The 21,273-nt window shown below is 38.9% G+C and overlaps 2 protein-coding genes across 2 annotated transcripts in view; both read right to left on the bottom strand.

Annotated features, from left to right (window-relative positions):
* Nucleotides 1–1,486, bottom strand: part of LOC103922508 (chromosome unknown open reading frame, human C21orf33) — an 8,619-nt gene extending 7,133 nt beyond the window's left edge. Inside the window, exon 1 of the mRNA XM_009330646.1 lies at nucleotides 1,477–1,486. Within this exon, the coding sequence (XP_009328921.1) occupies nucleotides 1,477–1,486 (10 nt within the window). The remainder of the gene's footprint in view (nucleotides 1–1,476) is intronic.
* Nucleotides 1,487–1,695: 209 nt separating this feature from the next.
* Nucleotides 1,696–21,273, bottom strand: part of PWP2 (PWP2 periodic tryptophan protein homolog (yeast)) — a 20,796-nt gene continuing 1,218 nt past the window's right edge. Inside the window, exons 2-20 of the mRNA XM_009330648.1 lie at nucleotides 20,479–20,573; nucleotides 19,983–20,082; nucleotides 18,777–18,920; nucleotides 18,183–18,318; nucleotides 17,445–17,665; nucleotides 16,054–16,197; nucleotides 15,220–15,290; nucleotides 14,982–15,118; nucleotides 13,676–13,824; nucleotides 12,895–13,042; nucleotides 11,585–11,735; nucleotides 11,057–11,237; nucleotides 9,964–10,111; nucleotides 7,970–8,078; nucleotides 7,440–7,505; nucleotides 6,877–7,095; nucleotides 4,341–4,491; nucleotides 3,190–3,264; nucleotides 1,696–3,032 (exon numbers count right to left, since the gene is read on the bottom strand). Of these exons, the coding sequence (XP_009328923.1) occupies nucleotides 2,873–3,032; nucleotides 3,190–3,264; nucleotides 4,341–4,491; nucleotides 6,877–7,095; nucleotides 7,440–7,505; nucleotides 7,970–8,078; nucleotides 9,964–10,111; nucleotides 11,057–11,237; nucleotides 11,585–11,735; nucleotides 12,895–13,042; nucleotides 13,676–13,824; nucleotides 14,982–15,118; nucleotides 15,220–15,290; nucleotides 16,054–16,197; nucleotides 17,445–17,665; nucleotides 18,183–18,318; nucleotides 18,777–18,920; nucleotides 19,983–20,082; nucleotides 20,479–20,573 (2,605 nt within the window). The 3' untranslated portion in view covers nucleotides 1,696–2,872. The remainder of the gene's footprint in view (nucleotides 3,033–3,189; nucleotides 3,265–4,340; nucleotides 4,492–6,876; nucleotides 7,096–7,439; nucleotides 7,506–7,969; nucleotides 8,079–9,963; nucleotides 10,112–11,056; nucleotides 11,238–11,584; nucleotides 11,736–12,894; nucleotides 13,043–13,675; nucleotides 13,825–14,981; nucleotides 15,119–15,219; nucleotides 15,291–16,053; nucleotides 16,198–17,444; nucleotides 17,666–18,182; nucleotides 18,319–18,776; nucleotides 18,921–19,982; nucleotides 20,083–20,478; nucleotides 20,574–21,273) is intronic.

Below are 21,273 nucleotides of genomic sequence, written 5' to 3' on the forward strand. Positions count from 1 at the left end.
TAAAACGCGCACGGAAATAAATCCGTGGGACTTGTTTTGAGCACCAGCCTAGCAGCACCAGGCTCCTTTGGCAAGTGAGAGGGAGCAGCCACAAGGTGCGCACAGCCTGAGCGCGGCAGGGGGAGCACACCAGTACGGGGGCAGCAAGAGGCTCCCGAGCCTAGAGCCGTTAATAAAAACAGGGCAAACAAACCAACATCCAGGGACAGCTTCATTTCTTTCTTTCCTGGATCTCGCGAAACAGGGTATCGCTTTTAAAAGAGAGGGGTAAAAGGAACATTAAACAGTGCCAAGTTTCATCGCTGGTAAATGTCTTTCCCTGATAAAAAGCTTTTGCTTTTTTTTTTTCCCTTCCTCCTCTCCTTTATTAAGGAAACCAAGCTACATGTAAGAAACAGTCCTGTTGAAATACGTATAGACATCTATATATGATCGGACCTAATTAAGCCAAGATGCAAGTTTGCAGATATGGTCTCAACCTGCACTGCAGGACGGTAGGGAAATGGCGCTGCTTCAAAGCCTAACCCCAGCCCACACGGGCGACTGTCAGCTGCACAGGTTGTGCCAACGTTCGTGAGGGTCAAGCCAAGCTTTGGACCTACCAGACTTAAAATCCGGTATTTAGTTTTTATTATTCTTCCTATGAATATGGAAGGGCGCACTGGAAAATTGTATTGGCTTTCACGTGCATCATAAAATTTGTCTTCATTACCTAAAAGCTTATGATAGCTTAAGCAAAATGACTGATGCGAGCAGAACACGTCCTTATCTCATATATAAGAACTGGTGTGACACTACCCCTCTTGCCTCCCCTCACGGCTCTTGGGCTTTGTAAAGCACATTTTTTGTGAAGTTTTCATCTTCAGAAATTTTTTGAATGTGAAGAGTAAAATAACCCAAAACTGTGTTTCTAAGAGGTTGTTCTGAAAGGCCACATCTTCTCCATATTCTGTGTTTTGTAATACTGCAAACCCAAGAAACAAATACAAATTTAGGGATCAAGTTAGCTGACTTCATAGAACAGCACAACTCCTATTTTACATAGCACAAAGCTATTGCCGTGACAGTCCCAGAACGATTAGAGCCTGTCTGCTACAGGTCATACAGTTTGAGAACAGAATACGGTCTTTAAAAAAGCATGCAAAGACAACATGTATATGAAAACCAGTAAGGTGGATTAAGAAGTAACAACTATGTTATATGTCAGGTAACACGATCGTGTTTTTCGCGTTAGCTTAAGCACTTCAGTTTTACAAGGATCCCAAGATAGATTTTTCTTCTTCCTGCACTACTTCACTATTCAGGTTGGACGGGGCTCTGAGCAACCTGATCTAGTTAAAGATGTCCCTGCCCACGGCAGGGGGGTTGGACTAGATGACCTTTAGAGGTCCCTTCCAACCCAAACCATTCTATGATTCTATGATACTTCTTCCCTACCCACCCATGCCTCCCTTCTACCTGGGGCAGAAAGCCTACTTTCTGCCATGGTAGGAGGAGGCGGCAGAGGGGTGGAGAATGACAAGCAATTCCAAATCCCAACACAGTAACACACAGCATCTTCTGCAAGCACCGCTCCAGCCCACCCAGCTACTCCTTCACCCCTCTGAGACCCTGAAACACTGGCACGACCGTGAACTGGACCAGCAACTGGAGGTATTTTTAAACATTTTACCATAAGAAAAACAAAACAAATCACTTTGCTATGTTTTATTCAAGTGGCAAGTGCATATTTATTTTGTATAATGAAATTCTACAAACTGACTGCATGTGTCTGCTGTGTATTTTGGACTTTGTTTTTTCTTCAGCAGTTTTTAATATTCATACCTCTCCTCTTCCAAGAGGGGAAAGAGACCAGAAAACAAATCCAAAAGAATACACTGAAAAAATCAATTCTGGCTTATTATTGATATTTGCAGTATCTTCATTAACAAAGCCCTTTCAACATGTGGCTTGAAAGCATGACAAGCACGGATCTAGTTCTTTCTGTTCAGTACCTCACTGTTGCTATTAGCCAATTCTCATGCCAATTCACAAAAAGCAAGGAAACCAAAAGTTTCAGATTTTCAAATGTTAATAAAAACATTTTAAAAAAACAAGACAAGAAAGGGCTTTCATGAGAGAAAGGAACATTTGTAACATCCTCTTACAGTTTAAGTTAGACTGAGTTGGCAATTTCAAAAAAAAACTTTACTGCAGTATCTCGGATTAATTAATTAAACCCCTGCAGAAGTTACATCGCACAGTAAACTTTTTTCCCCATATTCATTGTTACGGGTATATCATTTATCCTCATTATTGAAACTTCATCAGGTTTGGAAGCTATAGAACTAAGAAAAATGGGTCCATTTATTCCTAACAGTGTTCCAGTAATATGTACATAGTAAAACCAATTAAAACAACATTTGAAACAAATTGAGAGCAATATGTAGACCTCCAATTAAGAATGACGTAAAAAAGGATTAAAAAAAAAGTCCATCACAAAGTATGACAAGACTGCATTACAAATAACTCACAATACTTAGTCTATGCACAATGCATTTTTCATAAAGAATGCACTTCTTCCAGTCATATTTCTGACTTCACTGATATAAGAATACATTTTTGTGTAACTTGAAATCAGGAACAGTAAAAAAAAGAAATCAATGAATCAAGAAATCAGTGCTGTCAAGCTGTTACAGCCAACGGGTACACCAAATACACCACGGATGGCACTCTGTCTATCCTACATTTCACCCACTTCCATAACTCACGTGTAACTCCATCCACACTGTTAAAAAGAGTTAAAATATGCCACTATGAGGGCCACTCACTCTCAGTGAATACCACTGCATAAAATTACTTTGTTAGGTTTTCTCCCTCCCATGAAGAGTAACTAGGAACTAAGATTGTCTTTATGAACTTCTTGCGTAAGATAATCACTGTCAGAATCCAAGTCGTCTTCATCTACCAATGTTTCTTCTGCCAGACGTTTCATTCCCCGCTGTTGTGAAATGGCCAATGCGTATTTAATATTGTAGATATTCCATTCGCAGCTGTAAAAATAAATAGCAACATGTTACAAACAAGATACCATTTTTCTCTTAAAAGAAGACCGTCTCGGAAGTTCTACTACCACGTTATCATCCCCCAAATTACTCCATGCTTTTGTGCAGGGTTTTGATTTAAACTTTTAAATGTAGCAATACATACAGTTTGGAAACATCTTCAAAATGATGTTGGATGCTTTTCTGAAGGAACTGAATCACAGGGAGCAGCTTCACTGACCTTGAACGGAGAAAACATGCAACTTGCAGTGCAAATTTACATATGGATAGCTAGAACTTTTCTATATTCTCAAAATTTTAACAAGCACACATGCTAACTTTTAAACACGATCATTTTAAGATAATACTAAATAAACAAAAACTTTTTGCTTTTGACTCTGCCCCCAATGGTTATACTCAATACAGGTAATATTATTGCCAGAAATAATTTTTTTTTCCTAATGTCACAATGCAGCTTGAAGAACTAATTCTGCTTGCTGTAATGATGACAGTTCCTTCCAGCTACTACAATACTTTCTGAACAAGGAAGAGTTTGTTTTAAATTGTCCTTTTCTACTTTATCAGCAACAAAAGGAGAAAATTTGTTCCAGTCATTTCAGTAACTAAAACATTAATACCCATGTTGAAGCAAGGAGGGAGTTACACAATGCACTGTTTCTTTAACCTGCAGGACTCCCTCTCAGATTACCTCTCGCTTAGCCTATTTTAAATTTGTAAATTTGCTTATTTTTGTTCCCAAAAGTTCATAAACTCAATACTATGGGTGGGCTGAATATAATTCATATGGCAGGCACTTGTAGTTGTAAAGAACTACGTAGGAAAGCAGAATACTAACAAGCTAAAAGTGCGTGCTGTAATCACAAGCTAAGTCTACAAAATGCAGTCAGTACCTGCACATTATCTTTCAGTTATACTTAATATGCGTAATTGTTTAAAAACACAATTGCCAAAATCCTATCACTCTTGAAATCTTTATGCATTTATAGGGTAAGCAAGCTATGCAGTTTTACCTGTAATATTTGAAAAATGTTTTTGCAATTTATCCTCACAAATCCTATTATGCATTCCAATTGTATTAAGTTGTAAGAAGTTGTATTAAAAGAAAATGTAAATTTTATAAATAAATGTAAATATTTAAGTAATATTTCTTAAATGTACCTGTAATAAATGTAAATTAAGTAGTTTTAATTGTTGTATATGCATCTATCTAGACTGTCGGTAACTGTTAATTAAAAACCTCAAACTGACAGGTATTTTAAAATGCTTGTCAGCTTTTTGACTTTCACAAGATCTCACCTTGTTTTCAGTTTCTGCCCATGCAGCATGAGCAACTTATGAGCCCAAATAAGATAGAACTCTAAATGACAAGATATCTCAAATGCAGAGGCCAGGAACTCCAATACTTTCTCCACGTACAGGTCTGGGAGTGATGAACAGACAACATCAACTGTGCAAAAAGAAAAAAAAAGCCCACAGACATCAGAGTTGGATTACTATCTGGAATAACATGAAAGAGACCATAGGAAAGCATATAGGGAAGGAGAAGAAAGCACCATCTTAGAAACTATTTGATATTTAATATTGTATTTCAGGGTACAGTACCACAGTCTCTCAGGAGGCAAGTCTTTCCTCTTTGAGCCTTCCAATCGCTACTGTATTTAAAAGCAAGAACTTAACTCCCCCCCTCCCCAAGTTCTTCCTCCTACCAGAATACTCTCCCCACCTTCTCTCCTTCAGAACTTTTACTTCCATCCTTTCCTCCTCTTTCGGTGTAACTAGACTTTATTGAAGTTGCTTCTGACTTCATACGAATTTCTGTATCCAGTGGAACTAGTTAGGCGTAATAATCAGAGGCAATAAAGGCTACTCGTCAAGATAGCAAAGTCGCCTGCTCACAGAGGAAGTGTCTGAATGCTGTTAGTAATTGCGCAGCACAAAGAAGCGCGATTTATAAGCATTCAAAATAATCTCACATGTAACTATGATGACCTCATTATATATAAACTCTCAAAAATAATCAACTCCTATTTTCTGCAGCCCAACTGGCCTACATAACATTCAACAGTGAAAAAAAGTTTTCTGCTTTTAAAGAAACAGGTACACATTCATTCTGTTAACAGTGGATTACAACGCCTGAAATTCCCAGGCCTCATCCTCTGCTTCTGAGGTTTTGGCACCTGCCTACTTACCCAGTGTTGCCTGGGTACACAGAGTTTTGGTTAACTTCAGTAAAAGAGACCTAAATTTTGCCAGACAGAGGCAAACACCATTATGCCAACGCAGGTATGCAAAAGGTGGTATACCCTGACATGCATCATTATCAGGCTTGCTACCTACGGAATAAGGTAAGAAAATCCTACAAAGCGGTTGGCTTGCAACACATCTGATTTCAGACTCGAGCATGTTTTGACTAGATAAAAGGAATTTTTATTTGTTACACATGAAACGCTGGAAGGAAATAAATACTTTTTACTGGGGCAACAACACTGAGGTAAAGGTAAGAAAATATACTTTAGAGTTACTATGACGGAACTGTTAATGAAGTTATGAAGTTAAGTAGAATACACTACTGAAAGTTTATTTTTAATGTCGTGTCTACCATCTATAGCTAATGGATGTGCACATTAGTTACCAAAACGATGAAACGGGGCTAAAGAGTGACTTTGGTATATGTCCTCCAAAGTTGAGTGACATCTTACCTGTTTCTTTTGTCTCTGACATGTCACAATTGTGAAAGCATCTGTCTCTTGTTAGAAAGAGCTTGGCACTTAACTAATAATCTGTTTGGTTTGTGCGAACACAACCCTCTATAAGGACCATATTTACATTTGTTTAGAGGGATGAATTTCACAAATACTGTAAGTAAAGGAACAAAAATCATCAGAACTTCAAAGGGCTGACAGTTGCAGAGATGCTCCAAATTTTGGCAGTCCAAAGCAAGACTAATTTAGAGCTGGCACAGAGCTTTATCTAGTTGAGTGCTGAACACTTCCAAGGATGGAGGCTCCACTACCTCCCTTGTCAACCTGCTGCAGTACTTGACAACCTCCAACATATTTATTGTTTTTTATATCTAGTTGGAATTTCCCATGCTGCAAGAGGTCTGTTGCCTCTTGTCATATCATTGTGCAACTCCAAGTCTGGTTCCGCCTTTTTTCTAACATCCTGTTAGGCACTTGAAGACAGTAAGAATATTCCCCTTCTCTTCTAAAGACCGAACAAACCCAGCTCTCTTAAGCATCTTCTCAAGCTGTCGTGCACTCTGGCCCTCCAATCATTTTCCAAGCCCTCCACCAGATGCTCCAGAGTATCAATGTCTTTCTTGTACTGGCAAGCCCAAAACTAGGCACGGTACTCCTGATGTGCTCTCACAAGTGCTTGATAAAGAACACTGATCGCTTTTCTCAAACTGCTGACTACATCCTTGGTAGTACAGCCCAGCATCCAGTTGACTGCCTTAATCACGCAGGCACACTGTTAACTCACGTTAAACTTGCTGTGCCCCTCTAACATCGGCCACTTCTGAGAACTGACATCCAAAAACTTTGCCTGCATATCCAGACCTGATCAAATTCCATGTTCAAAAGTCACTCGATGAACATGCAGTAAAATTAAAACATAAGTTAACACCGAAGAGTCTACTTTTTTTTACAAAAGACCATCCCTTCCTCTTTAGTCTTCAGCTACAGTAGAAAGTCCTTAAATATCAATGTTGTAACTCCCCTCCCTGCCCTGCCCCAAGCTAAACTCTGCCCTTTACACTTCAACTTATTTGGCTTACACATCTCTGCTAACAGCTAGCTCAGTCAAATTTCATGGAAGATCCACTTACTTTCATTGCTAGGTACAGCCTCTATGACCTCCTGAATTAATTTCTTCTCATTCAGCTTGAAGGCCATGACGATAGCCATAGCGTATTCCTTCTGATGCAGTGTTTTGTGTATATTGCTGGGTGTGACATCAATATCCAGCTCAAAAGGATCAAAAATTAGCCCAGAGTCCAGTGAATAGATAAGAAGACCCTCTGTGGTGGTGGCTGCCCAGCTTCGTCCTAGAAGAGAAGTAACAATATTTAAGAACAAAGCTGGGTTTTCTAGGATAGAAACAAGATGACTCTTCATTGCTTACAAGAGTGGCTAAGACTGAAAACCATGCATCATTGATGGACCTGTCAGCAATGACAATGCTTGTAAAAAATACCAGCTGACAGTGATGTACACTGAAGTTTCCTAATTATCCACTGAACAGGAAACTAGACTACAAACCTAGCAGCATTGTATAACATCTGGAGAGACCATCTCCAAGGCGTTTGTACTTCATTATTACTCCTCCAATGCCCTACTCTTTTGCTTGTTTTATAGGGAGTAAAAAAAATCCTACATTGTCAATACTCACCTGTAGGAGAGAATCGCAGGCAAGTTACTCTTATTTCTGGTTTAAAGTGTCGATAACTCATGTCACCTAAAAAAGAAGTTTAGAAGTGATTTACCAAAAGTTCACAGTCTAGCTATCAACTCTAACTATGCTGCTATCATTATGCTGAAGAATAACGCCTAACATGCCAAAACCTGGCAGACTTAAAGACAGGGTGAGTAAAGGACAGTCCATGTCCAAGAGATCTTACAGCTAAAATAAGTGGTGGGACTGAATGTTGCTCTTTGAAAATGAAATCAGGACTGCTGGGTTCCATACCCAGGAGACCACAGTACCTCCCGTTTCCTGTCACTTCTACTATGCAAAAGGAGCCACCCATACAACAGCTGAACACTTCTGTAACAGATCCCTGCAGCTACAGAACATTCAGGTAATACTAACTTTAAAACTGAGCTGAACAATTCAAACCCTTCTCATCTGGTATCAACTCTACGTCAAAGGTTTTGATCCACATAAAACTAGTAACAAGACGGCAAAGCCAAAAGCCGTACCTCTTTTTACTCCAGGAAGAGGAATGGCAACACCATCTTCACCTCCAGCCCCTTCATCGATCAGAGCCATGCTGCCAAATTCCGTCATTTTTCTCCGATCTAAGTACTCCTAGAAAAACATGTAAGTTCCATTCACTGCACTGAACCTCCTCTCAAACATCTGTATTAACTGAAAATTCTCCGTAACATTCAGCAGTTATCTAGTGATTATTTCTTTGCACTTTCTTCCAAAAGTTTCTCCAAAATCATGGAGAAAACTGTCAATTTCACAACAGCGGGCAACAGTGTCCGACCGCAGATGAGAATCAGGCTGCTTCACTCTTAAGGCCTCAGAACAGCACAACTCAGTTTAGACTGCGGTTTCACATTATTATATTGTTGTTCTACTTAAGAGATGCACTATTTCCTCAGATGCAGCCCTACCCTCCCTCCCCCTCCATAACTTGTACCGTGCTAATGTAAGGGCTGTGTAGCCACACAGCTATGCAAATAATGTTTTAGGGACCTCCCTGCCCCCCATTTTTAAACACCCACCCCCTCCAGGATTCTTTTCCAGTTGGCTCACTTCTGGTATCCTTTTTAAGCCATATGCTGAGCTACGCTAGCACAATAGAGGGCAGCAGGGAAACGAAGGCTGCTTCACAAACCACTGCAGTCAAAGAAATATACTTGGAACCACAGTCAAATACAGCCCAACATGAACACTGGAACAACCATCATTCTTCCAGGTAAGGGGATGTTAAGAAGGGTTACTGGAATTTTTACCTTCTGATGCTTTTCATCATTCATTTTACTTTTAAAGGAATTTAATTTTGCATTTGGCAACGTTCAGAAACCGAGTTTGTAAAGGTCAGTGATGTTCTTCTGTGTCCTCAATAAAATCCTTTATCTCTTTGCTAACGCAAGCAACTGACACCCAGGGAAAGTTAGCTTATTCAGCAGTTATCTAGTGATTATTTCTTCGCACCTTCTTCCAAAAGTTTCTCCAAAATCATGGAGAAAACTGTCAATTTCACAACAGCGGGCTGTGTCCGACTACAGATGAGAATCAGGCTGCTTCACTCTTAAGGCCTCAGAACAGCACAACTCAGTTTAGACTGCGGTTTCACATTATTATATTGTTGTTCTACTTAAGAGATGCACTATTTCCTCAGATGCAGCCCTACCCTCCCTCCCCCTCCATAACTTGTACCGTGCTAATGTAAGGGCTGTGTAGCCACACAGCTATGCAAATAATGTTTTAGGGACCTCCCTGCCCCCCATTTTTAAACACCCACCCCCTCCAGGATTCTCTTCCAGTTGGCTCACTTCTGGTATCCTTTTTAAGCCATATGCTGAGCTACGCTAGCACAATAGAGGGCAGCAGGGAAACGAAGGCTGCTTCACAAACCACTGCAGTCAAAGAAATATACTTGGAACCACAGTCAAATACAGCCCAACATGAACACTGGAACAACCATCATTCTTCCAGGTAAGGGGATGTTAAGAAGGGTTACTGGAATTTTTACCTTCTGATGCTTTTCATCATTCATTTTACTTTTAAAGGAATTTAATTTTGCATTTGGCAACGTTCAGAAACCGAGTTTGTAAAGGTCAGTGATGTTCTTCTGTGTCCTCAATAAAATCCTTTATCTCTTTGCTAACGCAAGCAACTGACACCCAGGGAAAGTTAGCTTAGTACAAAATATTGATCGTTTAAATTTTCATATTTTCTCTTCAATTTTAAGTGCCAACTGACTTAACTATGCTTAAGAGTTCTGCTCATTCGATACAAACACATTGCAATCTGGCAAGACTCTAGTTAGCTGCATGTCAGGAATTAATTTTGTTTCCCGAGAAATATTTCCTTAGCACTCTACCGCACAAAACCAAGAAAATGAACCCATGCTTAACAAAACATTCATGAATCCCACTTAATTGAGATGTTACACCAAAACCAAAGTCTTGGGGGTGGAGAGGGGAAATGAAAAAACCTGACCTCTGTGGTCACATACCTCCATTGCATCTAAAGAAAAGTTGCATGAGATTTCAAATTTTTTCATAAGAATCTGTTCCTTGACATTATATATACAGACAAATTTTGACAATCCACCCGCCAAAACAGACTGACCATCTGCCGAGTAACACAGAGTAGTAAAAGACCTAGTAAAGAAAAAGAGAAAGTAGTTAATTTCACTGCCACATCTGAGCTAAAAGACATGAGTACAGTGTGAAGACACAGACCATTCCATGGAAAAAGTGGAGATCTTCATTCACACAATATGTACTTAACACACAAAACCGTTTACCACAAACAAGCACTTGGTGCTTTACTATGGATCACAAACAATTTAGAACTTCAACAGCTTTTTGAAGTACTTCCGTACTTCTGATTCTGAGTCGCAGCTCAATGAACGAGCTCTCAACTACACCCTACACAACACTAAGGATGGTCAGAAGAGCTAGAGAAAAGCCGATGTCATGGCATGTTTTAAAGAGATGGTTGAGAGCTCATCACCAAAAAAATACATTATTTTTTTTCCAAAAAATCATTGTTTCCTTTTTTCATTTTGTTTTGAGGGGGAGCAATACAGAAAAAAAAGAGAGGTTCAAGGGAAAAAGAGAAAAATGAAACACGACTTCTATATTATGCTTTTTGACAGCACGCAAATTCAACTTGCCTTTAAACATTACTTCACATGACTAGTAACGTAATAAAACCCACAGCTTATTTACTTTTTAAAAAAAATTTAAGTTTCTACATACTAGTAGTTACACACTAGTACCTACGTAACAAGATATCCACTTAAAAACCTATCACATTTGGCCAATGAACAACTTGTCACGAGAAGCTTAATATTATGCTGGCAACCCACGTTTAGAACAGATGCTCAGAATGATGCTGATCAGTGGGTGAACACAGCAAAAGACAACAAGGATCCATCCAGATGTCAAGTCATGCAGTCTTTTAAAATCCAACATCAGAACCAAAATATTTGAACAGCAGATGCACTCTGAAATCTTCACGTAAAAACCAAATGGAAAGAAACAATTCAAAAGCAAAAGCCAATGTGGCACCCTCTTTTCACTGCGATCTCATTTACTTACTTTCCCTTGGCTGCTTGTTTGGCAGTAATTTTATCAAGCTCCTTCCTTCCCATCTGAAGATCATGCCTTCCCTCAATTGAGCCAGTTTGCACTGCATTTTCATGATCCCAAAATGTTATCTGTCCATTCAAAGCAGCAACTGCAAGCTCCTTGCCGTCAGGCCGGAAAGCAACAACAAGAACTGCAAAGAATTTAATTAACAGTTAAAAAGGCAGTCAGATCTTTTCCTAAGAAAATACCCTATATTTTTCTAGGATCTTATCTCAACTATCAGAAAAAGCTTAAGAGTAACAAGTATGACTGTACGTCTTCTCTGGACAACATACAAATGTTTGGCTAATTATAAAGCTAGAGCTAGTATTAAATATAAAAGATTTCTTGCACTGCTAAGTACTATAGAGAACTATCTCAACTTTTGGTTTTCATTACCAAGAACGAGGCTTGCTGTATTTGACATGTTCTGTTGTTCATTCTTGAAATATTTTTGATAATATTTTTATATTTGATATAAGATGAAATAAAGGTTACCATCCGAGTTCAATATTAGTGTCTCCTTAGTTCTCCAGCTGTCTAACATATCCCATAACTTGACAGTTTTATCCCAAGAGGCACTAGCTAGAACACATTTCATTGGGTTAAAGGACAAACTGCTGATGGGGCCCTCATGACCTGATAAGACCTAATAAAAGAAGAAAAGATAAAATGGAATTAGGTGAAAGAAACTGAAATACATGTAGTCTGCATTCAGTAAACTCTGAATGTAACAATGAAACCATGCCTCACTTGTCCACACATGCTTGAGGTCACTTTTGCACATGTAGCATGATACGTATCAGTGATTCTCAACTTTTTATTTTCAGAAGTTTTAAAAAAATTCACAGAAGTGCTAGCCACTCTTACGCACACATATAGTCTCTTTAGAGACCAAGACTTAGGAACACGGTGTGCTTTTTTCCCCCCTTCTTATCAGAACAATCAGACCAACTATGAAAAAGCAAGTCATTGCTCTGAGAATTCAGCTGAAAACACTTAAGAAAAAACACTAATAAAAACTGTGAATAATACATGTTTTTTATGGCATGGAGCTCCTACTCCTCTCAGAAGAAATCAAGGAAAGAAACTAAACTCAAAACTCTGGAGATCCACTCAAGTATATGCTGAGTTACTATTAGTTATCTGTATTCAACGGCTATGCCAAATTAAACACACGAATCGCTGAGTTCATCTACTTGTGCAAGATGTACACTTTGCTTAAGAATTGGAACTAGCAAGTGAGCTTGATTTGCTCAGAAGTAGTGTCCCTCCTTTATTACATCTACTCTCAAGAGAATGCATTTCAAACTAGGAGCAAGACAGTGGGGATTTAACTTAATAGTTTTCTCGCCCTACACAATAAAAACCTGCTACACAAGAAATCATGTCCCTGCTCTGCTCCAGCAAAACTGTCCATGAAATCTGTATCGATCTTAGGACAGCATGTACAATTTCTTCATTACCTGCAGAAAATATATAGAAAAGAACATCTCTGAATAACTACTGGAGGAAAGACTCACATGCCCGTGTGTTAGCTCAGCAATACTGATGTTACTTCATCAGCCAGGAAGAGCTCATTACTCAAAAATTCTAAAAACTATTTCTCACTCAAATTCAGGATAGCCTCCACGCAATAAATCAAAAATTGCTGAGAATAACATAGTGTAGCTCCAGTTCTTGAATATAAATATAACAAAACACTTCATGTTGTATTAAAACCCTCCGACTAATCCCAAAGTTACGTAGTATCATCACGACCTATATCATGTGTTAAATTCAAGCCCTCCAGCATTGTAGGTCCTTACATCCAGCAGTCTTCCACTCTGCATTGACCAGATGAATATTTCAAAGGAATCCTGGGAACCAGCTGACACAATCTCACCACTGGAGTCCACAGCTAAACAAGAGAACTGACTTGGTCGTGGAGATGTAAAGGTACGGAAATTGCGGTACCTGTTGTAAACATGAAAATAAATTATGAGAACATTTTAGGTAGATTTAAACGTGTTTTACGAACATATTTAAAAAAGGATTTCATTTTACTTGTAAAGTCTTTTAAGCTATCCACAGAAAAAATATTCTTTGTATAAAATTAGATGCAATGCCTCAGCGTGATTCCAAGATTCAAAAAAGGTACTATTAACTCTGCAGAAATAACAGCCAAAAATACCCAAACAGAAGAGCTTTCTTCTATTACATAGCGTACGTTCATTCCTTAGAAAACACGGGCTTATTTACACATCCAGTTCTGTACACAGTTGTATTACAATGGCTCAACCACTAAAACTATGGCAAACGTTCTGCTAGACGGGTGCCTTCTCCCCATTTGAGTAGTAGAGCCAGACAATGATCTTACTGGATTTCCAGCTTCTCTGAGAAAAGGTCTTCCAGAATTTTCTTCACAGAAACTGGATGAAGTGACAGGATTCCTAACTACTATCCAAATTTGAATCAAAGGCTGAACCAAAAATCAATAAAGCAGTACTCATATTTGTGCAACTTCAACTTGAAACAAGCAATCGGCAGCTTGCTGTATTTTGGGGGGTGAAAGCTTAAATGAGACACAAAAGCTTTATAAAGAGTTACCTGTGTAGATCAAAGGCACGCACTGTTCCATCTAGGGAAGCACTCAAAATGACATAACCGTTGGAAGTAAAAGTCACAGCAGTTACACCACTGGTATGTTCTGTAAAAGTGACAAAACAAAAGCTGCTTGAAGTGTTCCACACTTTCACCTGCAAGAGAGACAAGAAAAGCCTTCTTAGCATCTCCATCATCAGTTCAGAGAGAAAGTAAGGGTAAGGCAGCAGAAGAGTAAAGAAAAGCTAGTCCTAAAACTCTGCAAGAGCATAAAGGACTTTCAGTACCATCAGTGAGGAATTCTGTGCAAGTGAGACAAACGGGGCCAGAGCTTATCATTAAACCCCTAAAGACACATATACCACATGAAAATCTAAGTGGAGACAGACACAAAAAAAATTTAAAACAAAGCTAATTTTCAAGGAAAGCTATAGCACTTGGTGAGCATCTCAGGCTCCCAAGCTTTGGACTGTCCACTAATAAGACAAGTGTCAAATTCAAAACCAACTGCGAAGCCGTTCCAGAAGTTACAATTAAGATGTTATTTCCATCTTTTTTCGAACAAAAATGTTAGGCGTTTAGCTACCTACAGTTTGAGACTTCTGGGGTTTGGCCAATTTTAAATCTGAATGGCAGAAACCATGAAGTGGCAGGTCTTTTTTCTGACATTCAGACGTTTTGATAGGAAACAAGATACTATCTATCTTTGTCCCATTTATGTGCCAAAAAATTGTGGGATTACCCCACAAAACATCTTTAAAAAAAAAAGTACACTAACACCTAGCCTACCATTTCAATACAAGTCAACCATGAGGAGAGAAGCTAATTTTTCTTTTAAATAGCACGCTTCTGCAATGGTACATTTCAGAAAAATCTGTTTAGGAATTGCACTTTCATAAAGAATTTGAAATGAATTTTGCATCAAAGCCACTTATTAAAAGGGCATGAATTCACTGACATTCATTCATCCCAAAGTATCATGGAAAGACTACAAGCATACATAAATTAATATTTGATGAATTAGATATTTTTGTGTTTACGGTGACTGCAACTATAATAATTAAAAAATTATCTGCTAAAAAGCATACGTGATGCAATTTGCAGAGGATACCAGTAACAGCAAATCAAAATATATACGTGCTCTAGAGAGAAAAAACAAAACATTTAAGCGAGGACAAAAAATAATGACTTTATATTAAGAAAAGTATGTATCGGTTACACTAACAGAGCTTTCTACATAAAACGGAAATTCAAGCTGCTTACTATGTTACTAAGACTTAAGTTCGCATTTCAGTGACACTGTATCACTTACTTTCCCATCCTCCCCTCCAGTTACTATGTATTGTCCATCTGGAGAATATGCTAACGAAACCATGCTGTTGAAATGTCCCTGCTGCTTCAGCACGTAGGACTCGCTTTGCCATTCCCACACCAGGAGCTGACCCAAACCTATAAACACATGAGAAGAATTAACCAGAATTATGAATACAATGATGAGACTCTGCAAATGCAAGCCACAAAACACACAGAGACCAAAAAAATTTACAAACCTGAACATCCAAAGGCAATCCAGTCACCAGTACAGTTGATAGAAATCGAGGCTATCCTTTGGTCTGAAATACTGAAATAAGAGAATTACCCAATAAACAAACTTGTGTTTTCATGCCTTCTGTGATAAAATTTCAAACCTAGGGTTTATTTCCTCTGTTCAAGCAAGTCTTTGACGACTTTACTGCATTTCTGTATCACTGTAACATCAAAAGCAGCATACGTGTTCTTTCCTTTACTATAGTCAAAAACATCAAACAGACAATACTGCCTTATTCGGAATGAAGAGAGACTATCTACATCCCAAAGACATACCTGCCAGCACCAAGTAAAACTCCCCACATTCAACTAAAAAACAGTAGTATTTTATTTATACAGGGAAATTATGCATTTTTTAGCTAGCACCATGCAGCCATGGAAAAGAATTATGGTTTTATTTTTCAACTTACCAACAATTTACAGATTATTTTACGTATACAGAACTTTTTTTTCAGATACTATCTTTATTTTCTACAAAGAAACTGACAACGTGAAGTCCAAAGCATTGAAGAAATCTATAGCCGACAACTAACTACTCAGGAGTTCCTAATTCAGACCTCACTTTTCCATAATAAGCTATGGAATGGAGTTGTATGGTATTTTAAGTCTAACTATGATTCTGCCCTTGCAGAAAGTACAATACTAAATAGATACTCATGTTTAAGATTTTTGTGCTCTGATTATTCATCCTTCACTACTCAACATGGTGTGTTCTCAGCCAAACAAACCAACCCACCCCCAAAAAGTACCCCACACACAAAACCAAACCAGAAAACAACCACAATCCCATACCTCACCTCAAGGAGTGGATCAGATTGAAATCTGGAAGCTCATGGAGATGAAAGATTCCAGAGGCAAAACCAGTGACTAAAAGGTGCGTTTTCTTGTGATAAGCTGCAGATGTCAGGTTATTAAAGTCTCCCTCTTTATTGAAAAAATACCTGGCATCAAAGAAATAAGAAATAAAGCAAACAATGCAAAAGAAAAGGATGTTGTTATAGTTGCATTTCAATATAGGTCAATTATTTTCATCAACATATCCTACAATAAAACTAAAAAGCAGTAGTTCCAGGAATTGCTAAATATATGTACTTTACATAGCTAGTGAAAGCCAATTCTCTTTTTTTTCCTCAATGTTTACAGCTGCTACAGTAATCTGATTATCAAAAGTGACACCTGATCACATGCAATGAAAGGGACTAAAAGTTAACCTCAGAGGAACTGCATTGTGCATTTCCTTTCGACCACCTAACGCCAATACGGGTGACTCATGAATTCACTGGTTATCCTATACGTGAGTCGTCTTACAGAGGAAGGAATTGAAGCAATAGTCATAAATATTATACACCTAGTGAAGAAGGTTTCTGCAGTTTCTTTGTAGCTCTCTCTCTTACTGGAACTAAACAGATAAGCACCGCATGATGGTCAAATAAAAGAGCATCTGAACATTATCCAACAGTTGTATACTCCAAATTCCTTCAGTCTGGAAGTGATGTTCCCTGAGACTAATTCCAACCTGAGTTGGGGTAGGGTACTTTCTTTATGCTTCCTTTACAGTCAGAAAAACTGAGAACAGAAGCCTGATGTCAGGTGTTCCCATCTGGCCCCTACATGCATTCCGTCTCTCCCTCACTCCACTGACAAAAGAGATTGCCTATGAATGTTGTCCTTCTTCAAGCAACGCTAAATGCTGTGACTATCTTAAAACTGGATTATTCTTTGTAATAGAAGTCTCCTTTGATGTGGACAGATAGGGAGATCCTTCAGGAAGGCATCTCCAAGTAGTTTACCAGAGAGGCTGATGAGCTATCTTTATCAAACGTTGCTGGCACCTCTTGAAGTCAACCAATCTCTTCTCCTCTATACTTAGTTAGAGGATACTGTACGAACGATCTCCTTACACTTTTTGAGTTTCAAACACTAAAACACACACCATAAGTCAGTATTTCTTATATTACTGAAATTACACTGACTTGTTATTCTGAAGGTGAAGGGTATCGCCCTTCATATAGTCAAGATATGACAAACAGGTGTTCTACTGAAACTATTTAAAATGGTATCTATAGTAAATTACTAAATCCGTATAAGAGTTTTATACTGCTTTGCATGAGTGATAAAGGGTGAAAAAAAGCCCAATATAGTAAATCCCCATAACAACTCCGTCTTTGGAAAACTGAAAATCACTTACTTTGCAACACGTGAATATTTAACCTTATCTCTAGTCTCTTGCTCATTTGGATTGGCTTTTCCACGAATTTCTTCACCCTTCGGCTCTTCAAGAAACTCTTCATCATTTTTTTCTGCATTCTTTTCCCTAGCTGCATCTTTAGGGGGCATGGGCTTCAAACCATCGAGCTCTGTATCACACTGCCACACACAGAGAGCTGCATCCTGGCTAATTGTGTACAGCTAGAATAGAAACACAAACATACAATTGTCATGTAATACCTATGTTTTGTACTCTGCTGTCTTGTTATGAATATAGAATTGCAGAAAGGTTAGCAAGTCTGCACTCTAGGATAATATATTACTTTGACCTCTGGTATTCGAAGTGCTTTGATCTGGAAAATTCACTTGTCCTGAGAAACTGGTGATTTACTCTACCTGCACTCGGAGAAATTTTGAAAAGACCAAAGGCAATTTGGTTACCAGTTGGCATTACAGCTGATTTTTTTTTCATATTTACAACTATAACTTTTCGGAGAAGCAATTTTAAATAACTTACTCTCCTTTTAAAGTTTACTTCTTCAAATGTTCACGGACTTGTAAACTCCTGATCACAGCAGAGGAGCCGAGAGATGTATTACTTATGCATTTTCTAAATTCTGAGATATTATCAAAATAGTCAGCATCCTTACCTACAGGTAAGATTCTGCTTCAACTATTTTAATATTAAAATTCAAGAACGTTGTGTGATTATACATACATCTAGACTGTTCTCTTCAAAAAAGCAGGCTACTATTATATCCTTATGCCCTCCAAGCGAGTAGTAGATCAAGTTTGCCCATCGTTCTGCTCCAAACACCCATGTAGACATGTCCTTGCTCCCTACCGCAAAACACCTACAGAAGAAAAGGCAATTTGAATTAGAACACTGGTTTGCAAAACTCTTCACTGGGTGGAGAAAGTTCTGAATGGGAAGACACCAGTCACCACTTTAAAAGTCATTTTATACACAACAGAGTTGTAAACTGAGGTTGGCAACTCTAGCAAAGGTAGATGGGATTAAACACATTCAAAAGGTCGACCATGCTCACATTCCTGAGATATGTTCCTTTTATTGATAACTAGGCATTTTTAAGCAAGAATGCATTGTTGATCCCTAACGCATGCATGTTTTATACTTTCTGGTCTGCCTAATTATAGTATTTTTTAAATTCAAGATAGAATTAGAAACAGAAGAGCCAAAAAGAACTTTTAAAGCTAGTACAATACTTTAGGCCAAAGAAAATGGACTGTAACATGCATACAAATATTAACGATGTGAGCAGGTAGACGGTGCTTTAGTTTAACAACTCACTTGGAATCATCAGTCCAGTCGATACAAGTTGTTTCATCATATGGACCGTAGTAAGTTTTGTCCAGAACAAACGCATTAAATTCTCGTTTCCTCCCAGGAGCATGGTACATAAGAGCAACATTGTCTTTTGTAATCACAAATTTCCTGTCATATGGGGGAAAAAGTATAATTGCACACAAAGCTGTTAAAGCAAACAATTTTTCAGTACAGACTGCAATACAACAGAACAAGAAAATGTTTAAAAGGTTTCTGCATTACTGAAGTGATAAATATGGATTGCTTTTGAATTAAAGACAGAAAGTTATTCGCAGATTGATATTACCCCCCAACTTCATGAACGCAGGTACACCTTACGCATTATAAAACAGAAAACCTTCAGTAAAAATCACTTAAGTTGAATAATGAAATATTTATTCCCTAATTCTCATAAAGGAAGGAAAAGTTCAAACATTCAAAACAGGATATTCTATTTCAACCTCTCTTCACCTCCATGTATTGGCCACTTTCACAAACACAAAGCACCTGCATCCCTGTTACACATATCCTCTGATCTGGTCCTGTGGCCAGTACAATTCCCTAACACAGAACTGTGACTCCAACTTTCAAGCAAAATCTCATTCATGACCACTTTAAGTCAATCCAACTGAGGAATGCTGCCAAAAGGCTAACTCCGCACTTTTTCCTCTCGCCCTTCTGACACCTCTAACATTTCTGTCACCACGCTTTGGCTCAGTGACCATGCAGTCAAGGGACGTGAAAAGAGGCACTTGATTCGGAGAACTGCCTCTTTCAGTAGCACAGTTGTCTTAGACTAACCCAAGTCAGCAGTGAAGCTGCATTGCCACGAGTGCCATCATGCAACTCTGAAGCACTGATTGTCCCTCCCGTGGGCTCTTTCACCTTACCCACGATACATAAGAACAGCTAAGACTCACAGCAAATCTTCTATATTTCTAAGAGTTCCACCATAGACAGACAACATCCGTGACAGGCAACTTTCCAGCTAGTATCTGTTTCCAAGGCTTTGCTTTTCCTCCTTCCTTCCCCTCTCAACTTTACAGATAAAGTGACTCTGATCAGCAAAAAATCTCCCCTACGTTAATCGATAGGTATCACCTCCAGACTGGTCAGAACGTCTTAATAATTACAACTAGTTTATGGGGTAATTTCTGTAGGTTTGTACTAAAGCATGCACATTTTACTTACTTGCCATCAGGGGAAAAGCTGACGCTGTGAACTGGCTTGTGAAAATAGAAGTGATGTATCACACATTTACCGATCAAACTGACAAGCAAGGCAGCTCCCTCTGTAAGGGCAGAAAAAGAAGGATCATGAAAATAATCCAGTTCCCAAAAAAACTACAACCCTAGCAAGCTTAGCTTCTTTCCTTAAAGAGGGGAGGAGAAAAAAAAGGAAGAAAAAAAAAAAAGTACCTCCTCAGAAACTTTTCAAGACGGTGTGCTTAACGTTACTAAGAAGAAACATATAATCAAAATTAGAAGTCACTTGCTAAATTCTGTAAATAAGTTATTTTTAAGTTCTGTAAATAAAGACACCTTCCCCTGAAATTCTAACATAATTTTCAAAGCAGAGCACTTGTAATTTGTGTTAAGGTTGAATACCTAGCAATACAGACTTTCCTCTTCAGCCTGTATTTTTATTTCATTCTTTTATGAAACAAACGCCTCCTTTATGAAAGTACCTTCATCAATTAGTATGGCAAGACTTCCATCTGGAGAGAGCCCCACGCACACAATATTAAGCCGTGTAGCCAACGGGAACGTCTCACACTTATTACTGCAAGAAAAAGATAAAACGGTAAATTGGGTACAAGGATGTAGAAATAACAGTCATCTTTGGTATCAATAAAATATGGTTTGATACCTATGTTAAAGGCACTGAAACAACTTAGATGTAAAACCCCCACGACTTTCTTTAGCTGCCGCAATCCCATAAATACCAACTATGTAAGAGAGAGGCTCCTGACCAGGATCCTTATAACGGGCATCAATCACAACTCCGGCCTATAGGAAAAGGCAGATGACAGTCTAGGCTTTGCCGTATATGAGGGACAGTACAAGACAGAAGCACACGAAGAAACTATATGACTAAATCAAATCCAAGCCATTTTTCGCCCTCTTTATTTGTTTCCAAAACACATCTTCACATACTACTTGTGCTATTCTCCCCACGGACCTACGTACAGAAAACCTGCACCGTGCAAGACCTCGAGAGTTATTCTACTAGGCAGGCTTCTACCTTTCACCGCTAAGCCGGAAACTTTTCAGGACGTTTTGGGAAGGCGAACCATTTTTGAGAACCCCAGCCCGTGCCAGCTGCACCCCCGCGCCCCGCAGCGCGCTCGTCCTTCCACGGAGGACTGCGGGAGCCGGCGGCGCGGGCAGCACCGTTCTCTTCCCCCACGCACTGGGGACAAGGCGGGCCTGGCCGCCGCCGGTGCCGCCCTCGGGCCGGGCTCCCCAACCCCCCGCGAGGG

This window comes from Pygoscelis adeliae, unplaced genomic scaffold, assembly GCF_000699105.1.
Source record: "Pygoscelis adeliae isolate BGI_AS28 unplaced genomic scaffold, ASM69910v1 Scaffold548, whole genome shotgun sequence".
Classification (NCBI taxonomy): Eukaryota; Metazoa; Chordata; class Aves; order Sphenisciformes; family Spheniscidae; genus Pygoscelis; species Pygoscelis adeliae.